Raw genomic sequence first — 20,520 nt, forward strand, 5'->3', positions numbered from 1 at the left:
TGCTTGGTTTTATACAAAATCAGAAGCACCTTATCATGCGAATCGCGAATAGCAAAGCATTACTTTGGAAAGTTCTTATTGATTACCAACAACAGACTGACTAGATGTCTTAGCAGGCATGATTTTCCGTTCACAATAACAGACAAAAAGGAATAAGTGACAGGTTCTAATTATATATCTCATTTTGTTCGTTTCGTATTTTCAATTTTCACACAAATGATGACGTACAGCACATCCCGTATAATGAGCTGGAAGCTGTACAAAATGTGATATTTGTCTTTGTATTTTACCACGTATTTTAGCCCAGAACATAGTCTTGAAAATGGTAAGTAGTTTGATCAATAGTTAGATACCCGTATCATCTAATATTTAGCTAATTTAGGACAAATAATAAGTTAAATTAATCATGTTCTAACTTGTGTTGCTAGTTCATGTTCAAGCCTAAGCATATTAATCTACATATTGCCACGCCCATGTACCAGTAATTACAGTTAAAGTTAAAGGAATTTCCGCTGAGGTTTTGTGTAAAGTCTACATTGCACATACGTTGATCAGTTGTAAGTTCGAATGCCCCTGTTTTACAGTTTCATGAAACATGATAATGGTGTTCATGCAATAATCCGGGGCAGTTGGGTAGCCTAGTGGTTAAAGCGTTGGCTCGTCACGCCAAAGACCCGGGTTCGAATCCCCACATGGGTACAATGTGTGAAGCCCATTTCTGGTGTCCCCCGCCGTGATGTTGCAGGAATATTGCTAAAAGCGGCGTAAAACCAAACTCAGTCAGTCAGTCATGCAATAAACCAAATCCTAGTATCATGGAACCATCAATTATCGAGGTGGTTAATGTTATGGTCGTTAGGATTATGAATGCCAACTGACATTGGGCATCACACACATATTTCAGTTGACTGATGTTAAACATTTATTCTTTTGTCGTAAGAAACGAGGCATATAGTTAAAATTGTTCAATACAAGCATGGAAACCCTTAAAATTGTTCAATACAATCATGGAAACCCTTAAAATTGTTCAATACAAACATGGAAACCCTGTGTTGCCCTTGTGACCCTAAATGCATTGAGGTGACTCTCTATGATTGTGGTATTGCTATTTTTAGACTATGGCACACCTTACAAGCATGTAACACTGTCCAACATTTACTTACCTTTTACTTACCACAAGTAACGAATCTTAATAGTTATAAATATATAAAAATATTTAGGAATTTAATTAAGATCAGTAAGGTAAGTATTGTTTGAACTTAGTCACAACACGTATCAGAGATTAAGCAGCACATGCACACCACTCAACCCCCAGCATAGTACTCAGAATGGTGTCATACTGGGAAACCATGCAGATACAGATAGAGATACAGAACAAAAGGTTTGGATGTTCTATTAATTTGGATACAAAGTTACAATAATATAGCAAAGTAATTTTTAGCCTGAAAACGTGCTATGAACTTAGTTGCTGTGTGCAGTGTGAAGTGGCACAGTATGCCACTTCTGGTTGTATTTTGGGGACAGTAAATGTACAAGACCACCTTACAGCTGTCGATGGATTATTCTCTTAGTAGAACCCGTGAAGGTCCGGGTTAGAATGAACCTTCAGTAACCCATGCTTGTCGTTACCCGTGAAGGTCCGGGTTAGAATGAACCTTCAGTAACCCCTGCTTGTCGTTACCCGTGAAGGTCCGGGTTAGAATGAACCTTCAGTAACCCATGCTTGTCGTTACCCGTGAAGGTCTGGGTTAGAATGAACCTTCAGTAACCAAACCTGGAAATAATAGGTCTTCCAGTCTCTATGAATTCGTCAACATAGTTATGGTATAGCAGTTTTGATGTTTTATCTTCACCATGTGAGCTATTTGTCCATTTTATCTCTCTTTGGAAGTTATATATCTATAAATACAATACAAGCACGGGTTGTTGTCCATAAGCATGTTAAGAGTGATATGTTGTGTTTACTTGGTCATCAGTCAGCTTAAAAGAGATGCCTATGCAGCAATTAGTAAATGCAATTATGAGCAGTACTTCATCATTCAACTTACAAACACTATAATGTTCATCTACATTGTGTTATATTTAATTTCAGATGCAGTTTATGCTTCTGTTCAGCCGACAAGGCAAACTTCGGCTACAGAAGTGGTATGTTGCCAACACAGACAAGACCAAGAAGAAGATCACACGAGAACTAGTCACGATGGTCTTAGCCAGGAAACCAAAGATGTGCAGCTTTCTTGAATGGAAAGATCTTAAAATTGTTTATAAAAGGTGAAGCCTTATTTTCTATTGATCTCATCTATTTATAACTTGACAAAAAGGATACACATTGTCCCTCTCATGTTTGTGCCTGTATTCTATCATGTCTACATACAGTGAAACCTGCCAACACCAGCACCTGTCTATTCCAGCACACTGTCAAAACCGGCCTAAATTTTGCCCCTGCCATTTTGCAACGATATTATGGTCATTAAAACATTGCCTATTCCTTCACCTGTCTATTCCGTATTCTGGCATGACTTTCCGGTCCCAACAAGCAATTTTAACTATAATTTACACTGTCTAAACCAGCATGGGTATAAGCAGTCCAATCAAGGACCCATAATCCAATACACTAATTAATCCTCTTGGCACGCTAGACTATTAGGAAGTAGTGATTGCACGGTGAATCAAACGCTCTAAGATGGCATGGGTATGAGCAGTCCAATCAAGGTCCCTTAATCCAATACACTCGTCTCAGGAAGTACTAATTGCGTGGTGAATCAAATGTTCGTAGGATTACCACGGTTTTGCTTTATAAACACTGGGGGATTGTATTAACTATTTTCAAGTGAGTGGTGTGTGAGAGAGTAAATAAATAGATATTGGTTTTATTGACTCGTCAGTCACTTTGAGCGTAAATGGCAGCCATGTTGGAAAATGATCGTCACTGTCTAATCCGCTACCCTGTCTAAACCGGCATTTTATTTCGTTCCCGTTGGGTGCCGTTTTAGACAGGTTTCATTGTATTTATCAAACACAACACAGGTCCCCACTAACACAGGTTCCTTATTTGATTAACCTGACAGTGATAGGGACCGTGGCGAAGGTTAAAGTGTTCACTCGTCATGCTGAAGACCTGGGTTCAATTCCCCACATGGGTACAATGTATGAAGCCCCTTCCTGGTGTCCCCTGATGTGATATTGCTGGAATATTGCACATAAAACCATACTCACTCGCTCACTCTCAGTGTTCAAAGTGAAGAGGGTGGTTTAGTGGTCCTCGTGAATTTCTTGATTTTGCTGCAACATTAACTCTATCTAGGGACCTGTTAACTCTCTAGCCTAATACATTAGAATATAAACATGAACCCTTTTCACTAATGGTCATGTCAGATTTTGAACACTACCCTAACATAATAAATGTCAGTTGTCAAGATATTCTGACTGTGCTTACTGCATGCAGTTTTCATCTCTTAAAATATTGAGGGCGGTGGGGTAGCCTAGTGGTTAAAGCGTTGGCTCGTCACGCTGAAGACCCGGGTTCGAATCCCCACATGGGTACAATGTGTGAAGCCCATTTCTGGTGTCCCCGCCGTGATGTTGCTGGAATATTGCTAAAAGCTGCGTAAAACCAAACTCAGTCAGTCAGTCTTAAAATATTGCCAAATGATTTATGATACCACCATGGCCATTGACCTGATTAATGATGTGATTCTGATGAGACAAAATGTCAGATCATGGAAGTGTAAATGTACACCATATATCAGGTAAATCAGCTTGACATGTACTTATAAATACTTATGTTATTTATATTATCTCGTCTGCAGATATGCCAGTTTGTACTTCTGCTGCGCTATAGAACCTGAAGACAATGAGCTGCTTACATTGGAAATCATCCACAGATATGTCGAACTACTGGATAAATACTTCGGAAGTGTAAGTTTTTCCCTGAAGTCTTTTTATGCTAATTTTTAAGCTCTATAATAGCTAGAAAAACTTATTGTTTTATTGTTTTAATGTGAGTGCCACCCCCTAAAATTTATGTACAAAGTAAGTGACCCCCCTGCATGTCATGTACAAAATCAATCCCCCCCCCATCCCCTTCCCATATATTTTAAGCATAATTTTTAATAATGTTGTGTACAAAATTGATGACACCCACAGTACAAGTGTACAAAATTGATGACCCCCTACCTCACCAGAACAAAATGGGTGCCCCTTAAAATCATCATCATCCCCCTTCTCCTCTCTTCCCCTCTCCTCTCTCTCTCTCTCTCTCTCTCTCTCTCTCTCTCTCTCTCTCTTCATCTTTTTATGTCATGAAAAGAAAACAATAGTCTTGTCTAAAGTGGATCAGTATATAATGCCCATGATTGCTTTTCAGGTGTGCGAGCTAGACATAATCTTCAACTTCGAGAAGGCTTACTTTATGTTGGACGAGTTCCTACTGGGCGGGGAAGTACAAGAAACGAGCAAGAAGAATGTGCTAAAGGCTATAGCTGCACAAGATCTATTACAAGAGGTAAGACTATCTTCGAGGTTACACGTTTCCAGTCATAGAGTACCATTGTCTGTACGAGGACGGAGACACTGTTGAAGCTATTTATGAGTCAAGGGGGATAGCTGATATGTTCTTTGAGAACTCTCATATAATAACAAAGGGCTTTAAGAACTTTTTTAAAGTGTTTGAGGAAAAGAAAATGCAAGTCGTTTATTGTACCATGGTTCAGTTGTTCTTGGGATTCAACTGACATTTTTTACCTGGACACAAAAAAATGATGGTTATGAAGATTGTATCTAGCGTCCGTGTCAGTGCTGATAGTTAGTTTCCTGCCTCTTGTAGACATTGGTGTGTTGTATGTTAACACTAAAACATGCTCGTTCTTGCTTTATCTCGGTGCATTAACGCATGTCCACGATTCAAGACTCTATTCACCTTTTCTCATTTCTGATTGAACAGTTTTTTCTCATAATAAAAATCGAAAAACATGAAATAAATATTGAAATGCTGTGAAACAAAATAGGCTGAATGATTAGAATCTTTTTGATCGTATTTCTTCCTGTGAAGATAATGAAGAAAATCATTATGTTGAAACAAAACTATGATTCTCATTGGCCAGAACTTTTGTGTGAATGAAAGCAAGATGCAGCATATGTTTGGTAGCGTGGCAAGGGTTCATTGTTATTAACCTCGGTAATGACGCGTCGTGTCTGCTAACTGAATTTTGATGATTACTAACCAACACATTCCAGCTGCATGTATTTCCTGTTTCTGAACTGTCTTTCCAAAAAGTTCCAAGCCGCATCATGGCACAGCTATAAATAGAGTACCCACAATGCACTGGTAGGTTTGTTGCCATAGTTACGTAAGAAATACAAGCTGTTAGTTTCACCAACATGCATCCAGGACCCAGAGCATGCTGGGATTATCTAAGGAGTGTATGTTCAAGCACGTTTGGCATGTTGACAGCAGTTTCAGCTTTTCAGATTGGAGTTATCCTGAACCAAGATGGCGTCCATTTCATCCTATTTCTTCCCTGCTTTGATTATTCTGATAACTGACTTCTTTTCTCTTCTTCATCACATTTGCCTAAGATAAATGTAATTTGCACAGTTTCATCTCTTGAGGAATAGTTACTTTACAAATGTAAAGAGTTAACAATAAATGTAGTAAATCGTGGTTGATAGACAATGCAGACCAGTTACCATGGTTAAGTGGGTTAAGTGTTCAGAGTAGTATCAGTTTATAGTTCAGAATCACTGGATTTGATATCAGTGTCTATATTATGAACTTGATTGAATTAATCGTGCACTTTTGGTTCTTTTCGTAGCATGCCACAAGTGTGATAACAGATAAACTAACTTTGATTTTATATTTTTCATGCATTCTTTGGTCATAGATATGCAGCTACAGATATGTGGCCTTCCGATTAAATGTTCGATGCATGAAATATCTGTTAATGTCTTTTCATAGAAGAACATTTGTTTTGTAAGGATTTGGACAATCTATAACCCTGTAAGTCTTGGTCTATAATCCTGTAAGTTTTGGTTCCTGTGTTCTACTTGTTTTACAGTATCGGGGCACCTTAGTGCTACCAATGAGGATTATTTACTCTTTTCCTAAATGTCTATCCCTGCTCACGTATTTATCCATTGAATGTTAATGGTTGTTTTGATTTGAAGGATGAAGCGATAGAAACTGCGCTTAAAGAATATGGATTAACATAATCCACTTGACAGGTTAGCCCTTAATACTCATCGCAGCGCTGCTCAGTTGAGAGGCTTTGGAGATTCATGTCGTAGTTGTCTCCCTTGTCGTGGCAGGCTCTGATTTCACATGTCAATGTCACTAACTGACAGTAGTGAGGATAGACCTACAGCCATTAGCAGAGGGCTCTTCAAAAAGAGCTGACGCTTCTTGAATTACCCTGTTTGTGAAGTAGCTTGTGTATTAAATTGTTTGACTCATCCATTATTGCTGTGTAAAGGTATGGTAAGTGATATCTTTTAATATTATTATTAAGTTTTCATGTTCAGGTATGATGTTTTGTAAGTTATGACAGAAAAAAACAACCAAATCAGTATTTGCTACCATGTGTTACCATGGTTACACTTGTAATGTAAACTTGACAAATTCTTAGAATGTTTGAAGGTCAACGAAACAAAATTGATGGGAGAGGTAGATACACTGGAAAAATTTGACCATCATTTTATATTAAATCATTTGTTTGACATCTGCAATTTTCAAATTTGTCACCTTAGCATCACAGAGTGGGTCATAAAACAATAATGAAATGTTTAAAGAATCAGCAAGAATTACCAATTCTGGTGAGGCCAGATAAAAAAATTGTTGTGGTTCTAGTACAAACTAATAACACATTTATCAATGTATAATTGTATATTCAATCAAGGTTTCGGCCATCATGTTGACTTTCTCTATCAGAATGTCTGATGTCCTTCGGTGCCAGGAAAAAACAATGGTATCTGAATGCTTATTTCATTTAAACCGCTTAAAAAACATTAGGGTCCGCACCAGAATTCAAGGTTCGGTCGGGTAATCGGAACCACAGCATTTGTTTTTTTAGGCCTGACTGAATTATATCATTTCAGACCTTGTAAATAAGAATATTCATCACAGCTTATTGTCAATGACCCGGACAGACTCGTGTGTATGATGTCATTTCAAACGATGTGAAATTCTTGTAGACTTAAAAAAATTGCAGTTTCCCAGCATGTCCTGGAGTAAGTCCTTGTAATCGATGAATGTAGATAAGTATATGCTTCACTCATAATGAGACTTGTGTGTAGCTCCTCAACCTTTTTATCATACCTTTACCTGTTAAGACAATTCATGGCAATTGAAGAAAGTCTATAAATTCCCAATTTAGTCCATAATGTTTCCTGGCCATCTTGCCACAGATACTAAACCACTACCCAATTAATCACCTACTATACATGGAACTGTTATCATTTCATGTGTACTTTACATATTGAGAAAATTCCTGGTAAATGAGATAAATTTTTCAATCCAAATTTGGTCGAGGATGATTCATGGTCATCTTGCCGCAGCTATTAAATAATTCCTGAATCCCATACATGAAACTGTAATGTTTGTGACATTGACGAGTGAAATGAACAGCTTGCCATGAAGGACAACAGTTGTTGACCGATGTGTGATCTCTTGCTTTGAGAATGTTGGAATGACGACTACTTCTACGTTATTAGCCAGTCTAGTGCATACTATCCCTCAGTCACCGACTGGGCCATCAGTTTGCGGTCTGTGTGGATGTGTTTGGAAGTGTTATGTTGTGTTTGTCACAGATTTCCATATCAGTCGTGCATCTTCTCATGTGAATGCTGTCTCTCATTGTCTATCATGGCTACATAAATTCAAACATAAACTCAAGCACCTGCTCCTGTCTAAATATGGCTAGTGGGGGAGGAGAGGGGATGAAATTCACATGGATTAGTTAGATCGTGTCAGTTAAAGAAATTTTTCACTTCATTCTAGCCACATTAGTTTTATACAGGTGGTATATTATGATCAAAATTTTAGATCAGATTTTCAATTTTACTTTAAACTTTCTGAAAATATAAATTTGAAAAATACTTTTGTTCCAGAAGTAAGGTTAGGTAATGATTCGTATGGGGTAGTGCAGAAACATCTTTATCTGTGAAAAGAAGAATTTCAAATTAGAAAGTTAAACTGTGCGGTTTTTTCTTTAAGCCATCTTTTTGTTCATAGGCTGACATTATTTATCACGATGCACAGGTCTTTTCAAACTCGCATCCTTAATTATTTCACAGCATAATTTGCCTTCTTACTTTTTATTTTATGCACCCTATTTCACTTGGTAGATTTACCATGATAGCATCCACTGTCTGCTGCTAGTGCTGTATTCCAATATTTTTGGGTTTGAATAAATAATCGTCCAGTTATACATCTTGGTCATGCAAGACCACACCTGTGCCCCCAGGTCTGTTTGGTCTTTCACCCCATAGTAGCTTGCATGGTGTGATGTACTAAAATACTTTGAAAGTTGCAGTAAGCTGTACCAAGTCACTAACACTAGTAACAGGTTTTCGTTCAGTTCATTGTAATTCTTGTCAACTTTCTCCTGAATGTCTTGATAGACTCATGTACTGAATATCCGTAATACAAGGGTACCAATCGAACAACATTCATAAGCCTATGATAAACTATAGAGCTATGACTGGTAGGAACATAGGACACTCAGAAAATTGACAAAGTGGAGCTGTCATTAAAACCATAATCGTGTAAAATGGGTTAAAGAGATTGAGCAAAAGAGAAATGGTTTAATGGAGATTGAGTGGTAGTGTAGAAATGGTTTAGTGGAGATTGAGCAGAAGTGTACAACTGGTTTAGTGGAGATTGAGAAGTAGTGTACAAATGGTTTAGTGGAGATTGAGAAGTAGTGTACAAATGGTTTAGTGGAGATTGAGAAGTAGTGTACAAATGGTTTAATGGAGATTGAGCAGTAGTGTACACAAATGGTTAAATTGAGATTGAGCGGTAGTGTACAAATGGTTTAATGAAGATTGAGCAGTAGTGTACAAATGGTTTAATGGAGATTGAGTAGTGTACAAATGGTTTAATGGAGATTGAGCAGTAGTGTACAAATGGTTTAATGGAGATTGAGCAGTAGTGTATAAATGGTTAATGGAGATTGAGCAGTGTACAAATGGTTTAATGGAGATTGAGTAGTGTACAAATGGTTTAATGGAGATTGAGCAGTAGTGTACAAATGGTTTAATGGAGATTGAGCGAGTAGTGTACAAATGGTTTAATGGAGATTGAGCAGTAGTGTACAAATGGTTTAATGGAGATTGAGTAGTGTACAAATGGTTTAATGGAGATTGAGTAGTGTACAAATGGTTTAATGGAGATTGAGCAGTAGTGTACAAATGGTTTAATGGAGATTGAGTAGTGTACAAATGGTTTAATGGAGATTGAGTAGTGTACAAATGGTTTAATGGAGATTGAGCGGTAGTGTACCAATGGTTTAATGGAGATTGAGCAGTAGTGTACAAATGGCTTAATGGAGATTGAGCGGTAGTGTATAAATGGTTTAATGGAGATTGAGCGGTTGTGTACAAATGGTTTAATGGAGATTGAGCGGTAGTGTACCAATGGTTTAATGGAGATCGAGGAGTAGTGTACAAATGGTTTAATGGAGATTGAGCAGTAGTGTACAAATGGTTTAATGGAGATTGAGAGTAGTGTACAAATGGTTTAATGGAGATTGAGCAGTAGTGTACAAATGGTTTAATGGAGATTGAGGAGTAGTGTACAAATGGTTTAATGGAGATTGAATGGTAGTGTACCAATGGTTTAATGGTTTAATGGAGATTTCGAGCGGTAGTGTACAAATGGTTTAATGGAGATTGAGAGTAGTGTACCAATGGTTTAATGGAGATCGTGGAGTAGTGTACAAATGGTTTAATGGAGATTGAGCAGTAGTGTACAAATGGTTTAATGGAGATTGAGCAGTAGTGTACAAATGGTTTAATGGAGATTGAGCAGTAGTGTACAAATGGTTTAATGGAGATTGAGCAGTAGTGTACAAATGGTTTAATGGAGATTGAGAAGTAGTGTACAAATGATTTAATGGAGATTGAGCGGTAGTGTACAAATGGTTTAAGCATGATGGAACTGAAACTTTTGTGCTCCACTTCTGTTTACTTTAAAAAGAATCTGTGGACCATCAAGTAAATTCTGGTCTTAGTTGATCTGGACGATGGATGGCAGCAATTATGAGATACTAACAGCATGTTCAGATTGGTCTAGAAGATGGGTGTGGGGTGGTTTTGAATAAATTACTTACTTATTGGTTTAGAAATTGTTTGTGGGCCAACTATGATTGTATAATAATAGGTGTAGAATGTTGTTAAGGGGCAAATTTGAAGAGATTACAGACAGATAGATCTGGGAGTTGATGGGTTGCAGTTCTGAAGAGATTACTTACAGATTGGTCTAAGAGTTCTTCAGATACGATTAGGAAGAGATTTCTACAGATTGGTGTTGGAGCTGGTCTTTGGGTAATTGGGAAGAGATGATGTACAGTTTAGTCTGAAAATTTAGGTGATTTATGAAGAGATTACTCTCAGATTGATAAAGAAGTTGGTTAATAGAATGCTTTAGACTGGTCCATAAGTTGGTCGTGGGACACTTATGAAGAGATACTTATTTCTTGGTCTAAGAGTTGATCTGGGAATGCTTATAAGAGCAGGGTGCTTAATCCTATGAGATCTGTAGTTTGTAAAACTGGCTAAGAGGTAAGGCAATCTGTGATGCAAGAAATCTAAAATTGCAGAAGAAAGTAGAAAGGATATAAACAATTAAGCTGTCATTTTGTTTTTATTCCATGGTTTGCTATGTACCGTAAGAACTAATATGCATAACCATATTTATGACATGATATAAAAGTGATATAAACTAACTGATATATATACACAGTAATAAACCTAACAGAGATGAATTATATCAATCAGCCCATCACCAGACCTAATATGTAGAATTAATGTACCTGATATCATATCAACATCTGAAGTACACATTAATTGTAATATCCAGCATATCATTACACAAGGGGTTCTGCAGTCCCTTCTCTGACAATCACTCAATTAAATAACCACTGCCACTCTTTTCAAAATTTGAATTAAATTTACATATGGCAGAAGAAGTGGTATTTTCTAAATTAAGAAATTGTTTTATTTGTAAGATGTTTGTTGTGGAATATGAACTTTGCAGATTGTTTTATTGACGTAGCTATGGTAACAAAGACAAGTAACAAGTAACAATGCAAGAACAAAAAACTAAATCAGCGTAGGACTAGTCTTCTTGTATGACAAGCCTGCTAATAACGACCGTGTACACTTACTTAACATTTGTACACCTCCGTAAATCTTGTACCATCTATGTAAGAGGGATACTCACTTGTCAGATGGGTACAAAGTTTGTGATCTAGACTACCAGTTGTCAGTCTTCCATTTTTCTTGAAGCCACAGTGGCTGACTTTGGGTGCTGGTGATTAAGTGCCTTCTTATGAGAGTATGGGTTCAAATCCCAGATGGGACGCAAAACCAAAAGTACTAGAGTCTGTACTTTACTGAGAAAGTGTAATCCCAAATGTAGCATACGTTGCATCTACCTAAAGGCCAACTAGGCAATATTGTTGAACGTATATGCGTGAAAGACATAAAGGTTTGCCACCATTGTGTCAGTTCCATCAGAGCTGATCATAGGATCGTATGTTGTGATGTACTGCGGGGTTAACCAATTAGTCTGACTGTTTACTCTCTGTGTTGTGTGTATGGTCAATGCTCTTTGACCTTGTCCTCTGGTAGTCATGGTGATGGTGACCCCAAGTAGGCTGGTTAGAGCAGCGCCACCTGGTTTTGTTTCAGGTCCTATCTGTCATTGTTAGAACTTTCAAAATGTCCTCCAAGAGGTGGAGATGAAAAAACAATAAGAAAATAACAATCAGTGAGGCCTTGACCTTCCTGCAGTTGGGGCTAGGATGATTCTAGAAGTTGACTTTGTGATACAAGCATGGTATAGCGTGAGGTTCTCCATCAATCCAAGATATGTGGCGACATGTAAACATGGAATCCAATGGTTTGGTCTTACCATGATATGATTGTTTACAGCTTTTGAAAATGATGAGGGGTGATGTTTCATGTATTGCATCTTGGATTGTGAGCATACTTTCTAATTCTGTAATATATCGTGAAAATATCCATCATAACAGCCCAGGCTGCAGCTATAATGACAACTTCTTGAAAAATGGTCTCCATGAAACTTTTCTAAAATTGCAGATATTATAATTTCTTTTGCTGACCTTTCGTATCAGTTTTTTGTCTGGTGTTGGAGTGACAATAAATTTCTAACAATGGCAGGCAAGTCATCTTCACTCACATTCCTCAAGACAGGGCTAAGTTTAGTTAGATTGATATTTCTGTTGCTATAAATACCTAACAACTCCCAACTCCTTTCCCAGGAGGAGACCCCACAAGGATTCTTCGAAGATCATGGATTAGGATGATTGCTCACAGAATTGCTTCCTAGTCATGTGACCATCAGATGTGATCACATGACCCAATCACATGACACTCATGACCACTATATTGTGTATTGGACGCCATCGACGTCAGTTTACAGTCTAAAGGCTGATTTGTATTCAACAGATATATTGTTATTTAACAGATGCACTGAATACCATGACGAAATGATGTTCATTTCTAACACAAACATTGACATTTTTTTGCACGTTGGCAAGTTGTTGTTTTTGAGTATTGACAGTATCCATTTCTAAGCTTAGGTTGTGAATCCGGTAAATGTTTTGTTGGATTTTGTTCGATGTGTTGCACTTTACAGTGGGGTGTGGCGATCACATCAATGGCAATAGATTTTATCACATATCTTGTTATGAAGAATGTTGTAACGATATAAGCAGATGGTTCAAATCGCAAGCTTCCAAAATAGCTTAAGAACCCGGTATCTTTGTTTGTCTTTGTTTGCCCATGTATACATATTATTGTGATCTCAATTTAGGTTGTGCAAGTTTTGTATAAAATAATAATTCTATAAAAATTTAGTTCTTTTTCTGTCATATCATTAGCTTAAATAGCTGATAAAAGAGATTGGGAAATGTATGAGTTTCACGGAAATATTAAAATTAACATTCAGCAGTATATTTTCTTTCTTTAGGTGCCAGAAAGCCTCTTCAGATTATGTTCATAAGATTCAAATATATTTTGCCAGGTGGCTTGTATTTTTTCCAAAAGTAAATAATGATAAGATCAAAGTCAATGCATAAACAGTTTGCCTCTCGCGTAACAATTTGGTGTCTGTGTGAATACTGCATGTAAAATCTGTATGGACAATTTGGCATAATAAAGTTCTCTGTGTATCAGAGTGTTATGTGTTTCTTTATAATATAAGGACTCTCGGGCAAGGATGAATAGTCTCCAAGAAGGACGTAGGATGATGTTTGTGGGGTCAGATTTACATTTGTTTTTGTGGGAAATCATTCAAAATTATTATTTTATTTCGCTGTTGTAAGTGATGGAAGTGAGGATGGTTTACAAGCTACTGTGTGTCTCATTCAAAAGTTGGGTGTGACCAGGTCTCATATGATACTGATAAATGTATAGAGAAGAACTTCTTATATTTTGTGAGTGTGACGTTTTGGTACAGATTCTTGTCACACTCACAAAATATAAGAGGTTGTTATCCATAAATTTGTCAGTATTGTACTTCCCAACATCCAAGCTGCCACTCAGAGAACTAAAATATGATGTCAAGACCTCAGATAATGAAATAGTGAGTGAGTAATGTTTTACGCCACGTTTACCAATATTCCACCAATATTCACGGCAAGAGGAGAGCAGACATGGGCTTCACACGTTCCTGTATGGGGAATCGAACCCGGGTCTTTGGCATGATGAGCGAACGCTTTAAACACCCGACCACCCATGGGGAAAGTGAACAAAACTGGTCCTGACAAAATTCAAACTTTGGCATGAAGTGACTCAACTTGACTCTGCCTGAAACCAGTCTTTGCTGGTCAGATCTGGTCGGTGGAGAAGCATGATGTTTGAAGTCTGGGGAAAAAAGGGACAGAAGATATTTCTCTGTTAGAAGGAAAACAGTAAGCTCACGGAAACAAATGTAAATCTGATATTGTAATTTTTTATTGTTAGAAATTATTTCACCTTGACATGTTGGTTTTTGAGATGTTGGCATCAAATGAACTGACCACGGCTTCAGTGACTAGAATCATTTTGGATCTACCTCGACTGTTTATTGAATACTGTCTTCATTTTGTTATGAAAAATAGACATTTATCACCCTAGCTTTTGGAAGTGATGTACAAAATGTAATTTCAAGGAACAGCTATATTTTTTGTTGTGTCATTTGAAATGTGCAGAAAACACGACTGAAATAATGAGTAGTGAAGTTAGATATATGTTAAAGGCACAATGTCACACTTTTTCAACAATATTTTGGCCTATGTTTTATATATTGGGGGCATATGCCCTCACATAAGCTTCCTATTGCTGCAATAAAAGACTTATTATCCCTTATGACTTGCCTGAAATCGGTAATTGAAACTTCGAGGCGAACAGCTTCCAAACAGAGAACACTTCCGTACATGGCATGTAAACAATTGCTCTGTACATCGAAAACTATTGCTCACGGTGTTGTTGGTGTTTGACGAACTGGTTTCAATCATAAGTTGTGCATAGGATATTTGTAAAGAGCGCTCCAAGGGGCATAACTCTATGGGGTTCCCTTGAAATAATGTTAGGTAGGGGGCACAAGAGTTGATTAAAGCAACGTTGCATTAATTCATTTGAACTTTTTGATTTAATATTGTAATCTAAATAATTAATTTTTTTACAGTAAATCATATGGTAGCTTCCCTGAGGGCTGATAGTTAGTATTATTGAGAGAAATGCATTATGTATTTTTTTAGAAATGTGGTGTGACATTGTGCCTTTAAGGTAGCTTGGTGGGTCTGGAGATACAACATGGACAGTTGAGGATGGTTCTGAATGACTATTGTTAGGATGATGGACATTGCTGCGGCATCAGAAGAATGGAGGACACCCATGTGCCACTGATCCTTCTTGAGTGCCACGTTGCCCCTGACAACAGATGATGTGGGAGATGATGACACAGTGCTGTCAACAGTTGATGTGCACCACTACCACGTCCTTCAAAACTCTGTATGATTCATTCCCATGAAATTTATCACAATTTTGCCTTTTACAGGTAATCCAGACTGTCTTAGATGTTTTAAGATGTACTGAAGCTGGTTTCGTTAACAAGCTTTTCAGTAATTCTGTAGACTGCTGAAGCTTAAGGTTTTTGCTACCAAGGGAACAAGGGAGATAGTCATGGAACTACAGTTTCAAGGATTGAAGTTTGGCAAAAACAGTCCAATGAGCCTGATGTCTTTACTTTCTGACAGCTGATTGCTCTCAAAATTATGTTTGTACATTAGAAAACCATCAATGCATGATTCATGTATTTGCTGATGGATATGTGCTGAGTGACTGTTGACGTGTCATGTCTGAAAAAGAATATTTGAAGGTTGAAGGTCACTCTTAGCATGCATATCAGAAGGGAGATAATCTTCAAGGTCTGGTCAATCTGTTGTTTGCATTTCAGAATTGACTCAACTTAATAAAGGTTTAGGTAATCCTATGTTTGGATGTGTGCAAGTTTATGTCCCTAAGTCATTGTGGAGCCCCAAATATTGTCTGTTAGTCTGGAACAGTTTTCTGTGGGGCATATGTTTTTATCCTTTGTTCCCATGCATTGCGAACCTCGTACACAGATGTCGACCACCTTCCACATGTATGCCAGCTGGGTCATTAGTGACAGATACAGCTGCTGTGACATTCGGCTGGACACATGAGGCTTGATGATGTGACATTAGGCTTGACAATGTGACATGAGTCTTGACAATGTGACATGAAGTTTGACAAGGTGACATGGGGTTTGATGATGTGACGTGGGGCTTGATGATGTGACAGGCTTGATGATGTGGCATCAGGCTTGACAATGTGACATGAAGTTTGACATGTGACATGAAGCTTGACAATGTGACATGACACTAGACACATGTGACATGAAGCTTGACATGAGATATGAGGTTCAACGTGTGACGTGAGGCTTGACATGTGACTTGAAGCTTGATGTGTGACATAAAACTTGATGTGTGACATGAGGCTTGACAATATGACATGAGGCTTGACATTGTGATATAAAGCTTGACAACGTGACATGAAGCTTGACAATGTGACATGAGGCTTGACAATATGACATGAGGCTTGACATTGTGATATAAAGCTTGATGTGTGACATGAAGCTTGACAATATGACATGAGGCTTGACATTGTGATATAGAGCTTGACAACGTGACATGAAGCTTGACAATGTGATTTAAAGCTTGACAATGTGACATGAGGCTTGACATGTGACATGGATACATGACATGAGGCTTGACAATGTGACATAGGGCTTGGCAATGTGACATGGAACTTGACAATGTGACATGAAACTTGACACATGTGACATGAGGCTTGACATATGGCCTGAAGCTTGACACATGGGCATGTTTGACATGCTTGACACATGTAACATGAGGCTCGACACACGTGACATAAATCCTGACACATGGGACACGAAGCTTGATACATGTGACAAAAAGGCTTGGAATATATGACAAAACAGTTGACACATGTGATGTATGTATTGAATACAAATGGAATACATGTGACCGAAAGCAGGATATATCTGACTTATAACGTCCCCATATCCCCAGATTGTTCATACCACACACATTCACCACCGGAGCATGCCAGTTACTCCAGTGTACTAACAACTGCATGGGTAACTAACCTGGTAGGCGGAGCATGTCAATATCATATATATAGATCACATTACAATCATGTTTCCCTGTCTGAGGAATGGAGAGACCTGAAATGAGCAATGCTTTGCCCCTGTCTGTAGCCCTGTTGTGCTTTCTGCTGGAGTGCATGAAATCTGCATGTATGTCTGTCCGTCAAATTGTCATGACTGTGAGAAATCATGGTGTCTACACAATAATTTACTGAACAGTTCAGCTAGATTTAGCTGTTTTATTTTTGTTATAATCTATACTTTATATATATAATTTTCAGTTATTGAAATATTATCATAAGGCTTAACTTTTTAGTATTTCAGAAATCATCAGCATGAGTGTTCTAGTAGTAGTACTTGACAAAGTTGAAATTCAAATGCTATCATCCATTGCTTTGACTTAATGCTTTCTCATTTCTAGGGAACTAGTTTCATGTGCTTTGTGCTTTTATTTTGATTTGGCGTGTTTTGTTGCTCATTTCTGTCTCTCCGTTCCCGACAGGAAACAGAAGAACCGAAGAGTATTCTCGAGGAGATGGGATTTACTGTTCCAAGTTAGTGTGCATCCTTTGTATTGCTGTCGTCATGGTGATACCTCCTTGTTGCGACGGTGATCACACCTGCCTAATGTGCCTACTTTCATGAGATATCTCCAAGGCTTCATGTTAAAATATTGTCAGTTTCACTTTTTATCAACAAATCAGTGTAAATAAAGTGATCATTTTAGTGATACAATGCTACAAGAATAGAATCAAAATGATTAGATAGACATATTAGTGGGTCTTTTTCTTTTCAAATGAACCATTGAGTAGTTTGATGGTATGATTGCTCTTACATCGTCTCAGCGATGCGGACATATTATAAAAATGTAGTTGGTGAAAGAAATTTTTTAAGGGTGAAAGTGAAGAGTGATTAGCTGTTGATTAGTAACTTGATCGTAGTTTATGAGTAAGTCATCCTAATTCTCTTCATCCATGTTGCCATGGTTACATTTGGTTGTTTTTTTGTTAATACATGTGCTTATGCATTTATAGAGTTGAAGATCTTCGAAAAGAAGGTGTTAATGTCATTGTAATCTTTGCCTTCTGTAATCTCAGCTTCTCATGATCCTTGTATGTGGAGAACATAAGGAAAAACATTCCAACCTGTTTCAACGCTTTAATTAAGAGGTAAAGATTTGTCTTTTCATTCCAATGTGAAATTTCTTGGATATATATGTGATTGCTATTCATTCAGTGTCATCCAAATTTGGACGTGTAATTTGCTATGTTGTTTGATGTAATGATTTCATGAAACATAGGGTAGTTTGCTGCTGGGCAGATTCTTGCCATCCATCCCCCCATTGTCAAGAGTATCTCCATTCTGGCTTGATCAGTTGATCCCAAACACAACCACAGATTTTAAAATCCAGCTTGAAGGAGGTGGTGCTGCTGCATGAAGTCCAATCACACTGCCGAGCGTTATTGGATTTAACGAAGCAGTACTCGCCTCACCTGTTATCTACCATCACAACTTGTATCTTCCTGAGGTACAAGGGGTGGTGGGGTAGCATAGTGGTTAAAGCGCGCTTCCTTTCACGCCAGTAGACCCAGATTCGATTCCCCACATGGGAACAATGTGGGAAGCCCATTTCTGGTGTCCTATGCCGTGATATTGCTGGAATATTGCTAAAAGTAGCGTAAAACTCACTCCCAATAATTCAAGGATATACTTGTATTTGTCTTAATGTCTGTTCCAGTTCACTTAAGTTGACTGAAATGTTTTGAGGTAGATCTATGCCTACTTTCATTCAGAAGGGTGCAATAATCAACGCCCAGGACTTTTAAGTATGTATTGACAAAAAAGGGCACCTGTTAAAATCTTGTCACGGCACATGCAGTAGTAAATAAACTCTGTTCAAGCATCACTGAAACTAAAACATTATTTGATAATTGACTGGTAACTTATATACACCTTTGTCACTGCTACTTTGTGAAAATGAACCCATAATATGTCCAGAAGAAAGTATGGACTGTATTGCAAGTTTTGTTTTATACTGGACACTTATAAAAATTTGTGACAGATGGTCAACTAGAGCAAGGTGGAAGTTAGTTCATTTCCAGGTCATGAGTGAGATATTTTTAGTGACAGGGTGGTGGGGAATCCGAGTGGTTCAAGCGCGCTTATCACACCGAAGAACTGGGTTAGATCCCCTACATGGGTACAATGTGTGAAGTCCGCTGTTGTGATATTGCTTCAATCATGCTTAAAAACGGCGTAAAACAATACTCGCTCTTAAATAGTCAGTGAAGGAGATAGACATGAGGTGCCACACTTCAAACAAAGTTGTGGGACCAGGTCAATCATCATAACAGAATGGAAATACAGCTATCTGATGATGGGGGAGGGTTTGTCTTCGCTGTGTGAGGTGTGTGATCATACCCAGGGAGGGTCCGAGTACAAGTGCACTTAGCATTCAGCTGGTCTCATCAAGGTCATGTTGGGCATCATACTCCTCCGTCATGCCGCGAACATTAGGTCTGTTTGTAGACAATTCAACACCAGTCTGTCCAATATAATACAACTTACAAACAAGTTATTTTTGTGTCAGAAAAAAGGGATATTTTTGATCGGATACATTTCTTGAGAAGTTTCATTGTAATCTTGCCATGAGAAAGCCATGATGTATGGAAGAATAAATGTTTCCCTCTTCATGTAAAACTTCATTTCTGCAAAATGTCGTTATAATCACATGTTGAATAATGATCACAAGATTCATCTATTTTGATACTTAGATAGTTTGAAGTATATAGATTAGCTATGCATTACAACACCAAAGTACCTATCAAGAAACCAGAGCTCACTGTCATGCTTACAATCAGGGTATGAGCGTCGCACTTTATATCATGATATATAGTATTTTATGGTACATTTTTTGTACATTTAAGTAACAATTTACAGAGGTATGCATATTTCACACACAAAGTGAGAAATCACACAGCTATTATATATTTATTGCTTCACAAAGAAGGTTAACAATTAGAAAGACTTAAAATGTAATGTATATGGTCTGATTATGTAACAAATATCCAAGTGTTTTCTATGGGATTTTGCTTAGATTCTTCTGTGAAAACCATTATGATCTATTTTTAATGTTGGATGTTGAATATTACAAGAATCATACTGTGATGTGGAATGGGGTCTCTTGTGTTAAATTGTTGGTTGTATATTTCCATGAGAGTACCATTAAACAGTTACACATACACACCTGTTGTTTTCTGTTCAAAGAAACAGTTCACGTCATCTCGGGAGTGCGGATGTACAAAGCAATGCCGGCCCTAAGATTATTGTATATTAGGTTATATGAGTTTCAGTTACCTTAGTGCCAAGATTGCTTTGTACAACAGTACCCTGAAAGTACCTTGGAAGTTGACGATACTGAAGAACAGCTCAGCTTAAACCTACAGGCAAAAAAAAGTCACTCATCACTCACTGGCAGTAGCTCTGTTGTGTAATGCTGCCTTCAGCAATTTTCCAGCTTTCTGATGGCAGTCTGTATAAAATGGATTCTGGACCACACAATCCAGTGATTGACATGAGAACCAATTGGGATAGGATGGCAT

At 37.8% G+C, this 20,520-nt stretch overlaps 1 protein-coding gene across 3 annotated transcripts; it reads left to right on the top strand.

The window, feature by feature from the left end:
• Positions 1–211: 211 nt before the first annotated feature.
• LOC124275444 (AP-1 complex subunit sigma-2) lies at positions 212–20,157 on the top strand. Of its 3 annotated transcripts, XM_046711026.1 has the most exons (6): positions 212–325; positions 2,093–2,271; positions 3,810–3,918; positions 4,367–4,504; positions 6,166–6,222; positions 17,421–20,157. In XM_046711026.1, exons 1-5 carry the CDS (start codon positions 323–325, stop codon positions 6,208–6,210), a joined length of 474 nt encoding a protein of 157 aa, XP_046566982.1. In that variant the 5' UTR covers positions 212–322; the 3' UTR covers positions 6,211–6,222; positions 17,421–20,157. The 3 variants fall into 3 exon arrangements, with proteins under 3 accessions (XP_046566982.1, XP_046566968.1, XP_046566976.1); XM_046711012.1 differs by lacking the exon at positions 6,166–6,222; XM_046711020.1 differs by lacking the exons at positions 6,166–6,222; positions 17,421–20,157 and adding an exon at positions 12,504–13,415.
• The last annotated feature ends 363 nt before the right edge of the window (positions 20,158–20,520 follow it).

Source organism: Haliotis rubra, unplaced genomic scaffold (assembly GCF_003918875.1).
Source record: "Haliotis rubra isolate DU_JTF1 unplaced genomic scaffold, ASM391887v1 Scf1048, whole genome shotgun sequence".
NCBI classification, from domain to species: domain Eukaryota; kingdom Metazoa; phylum Mollusca; class Gastropoda; order Lepetellida; family Haliotidae; genus Haliotis; species Haliotis rubra.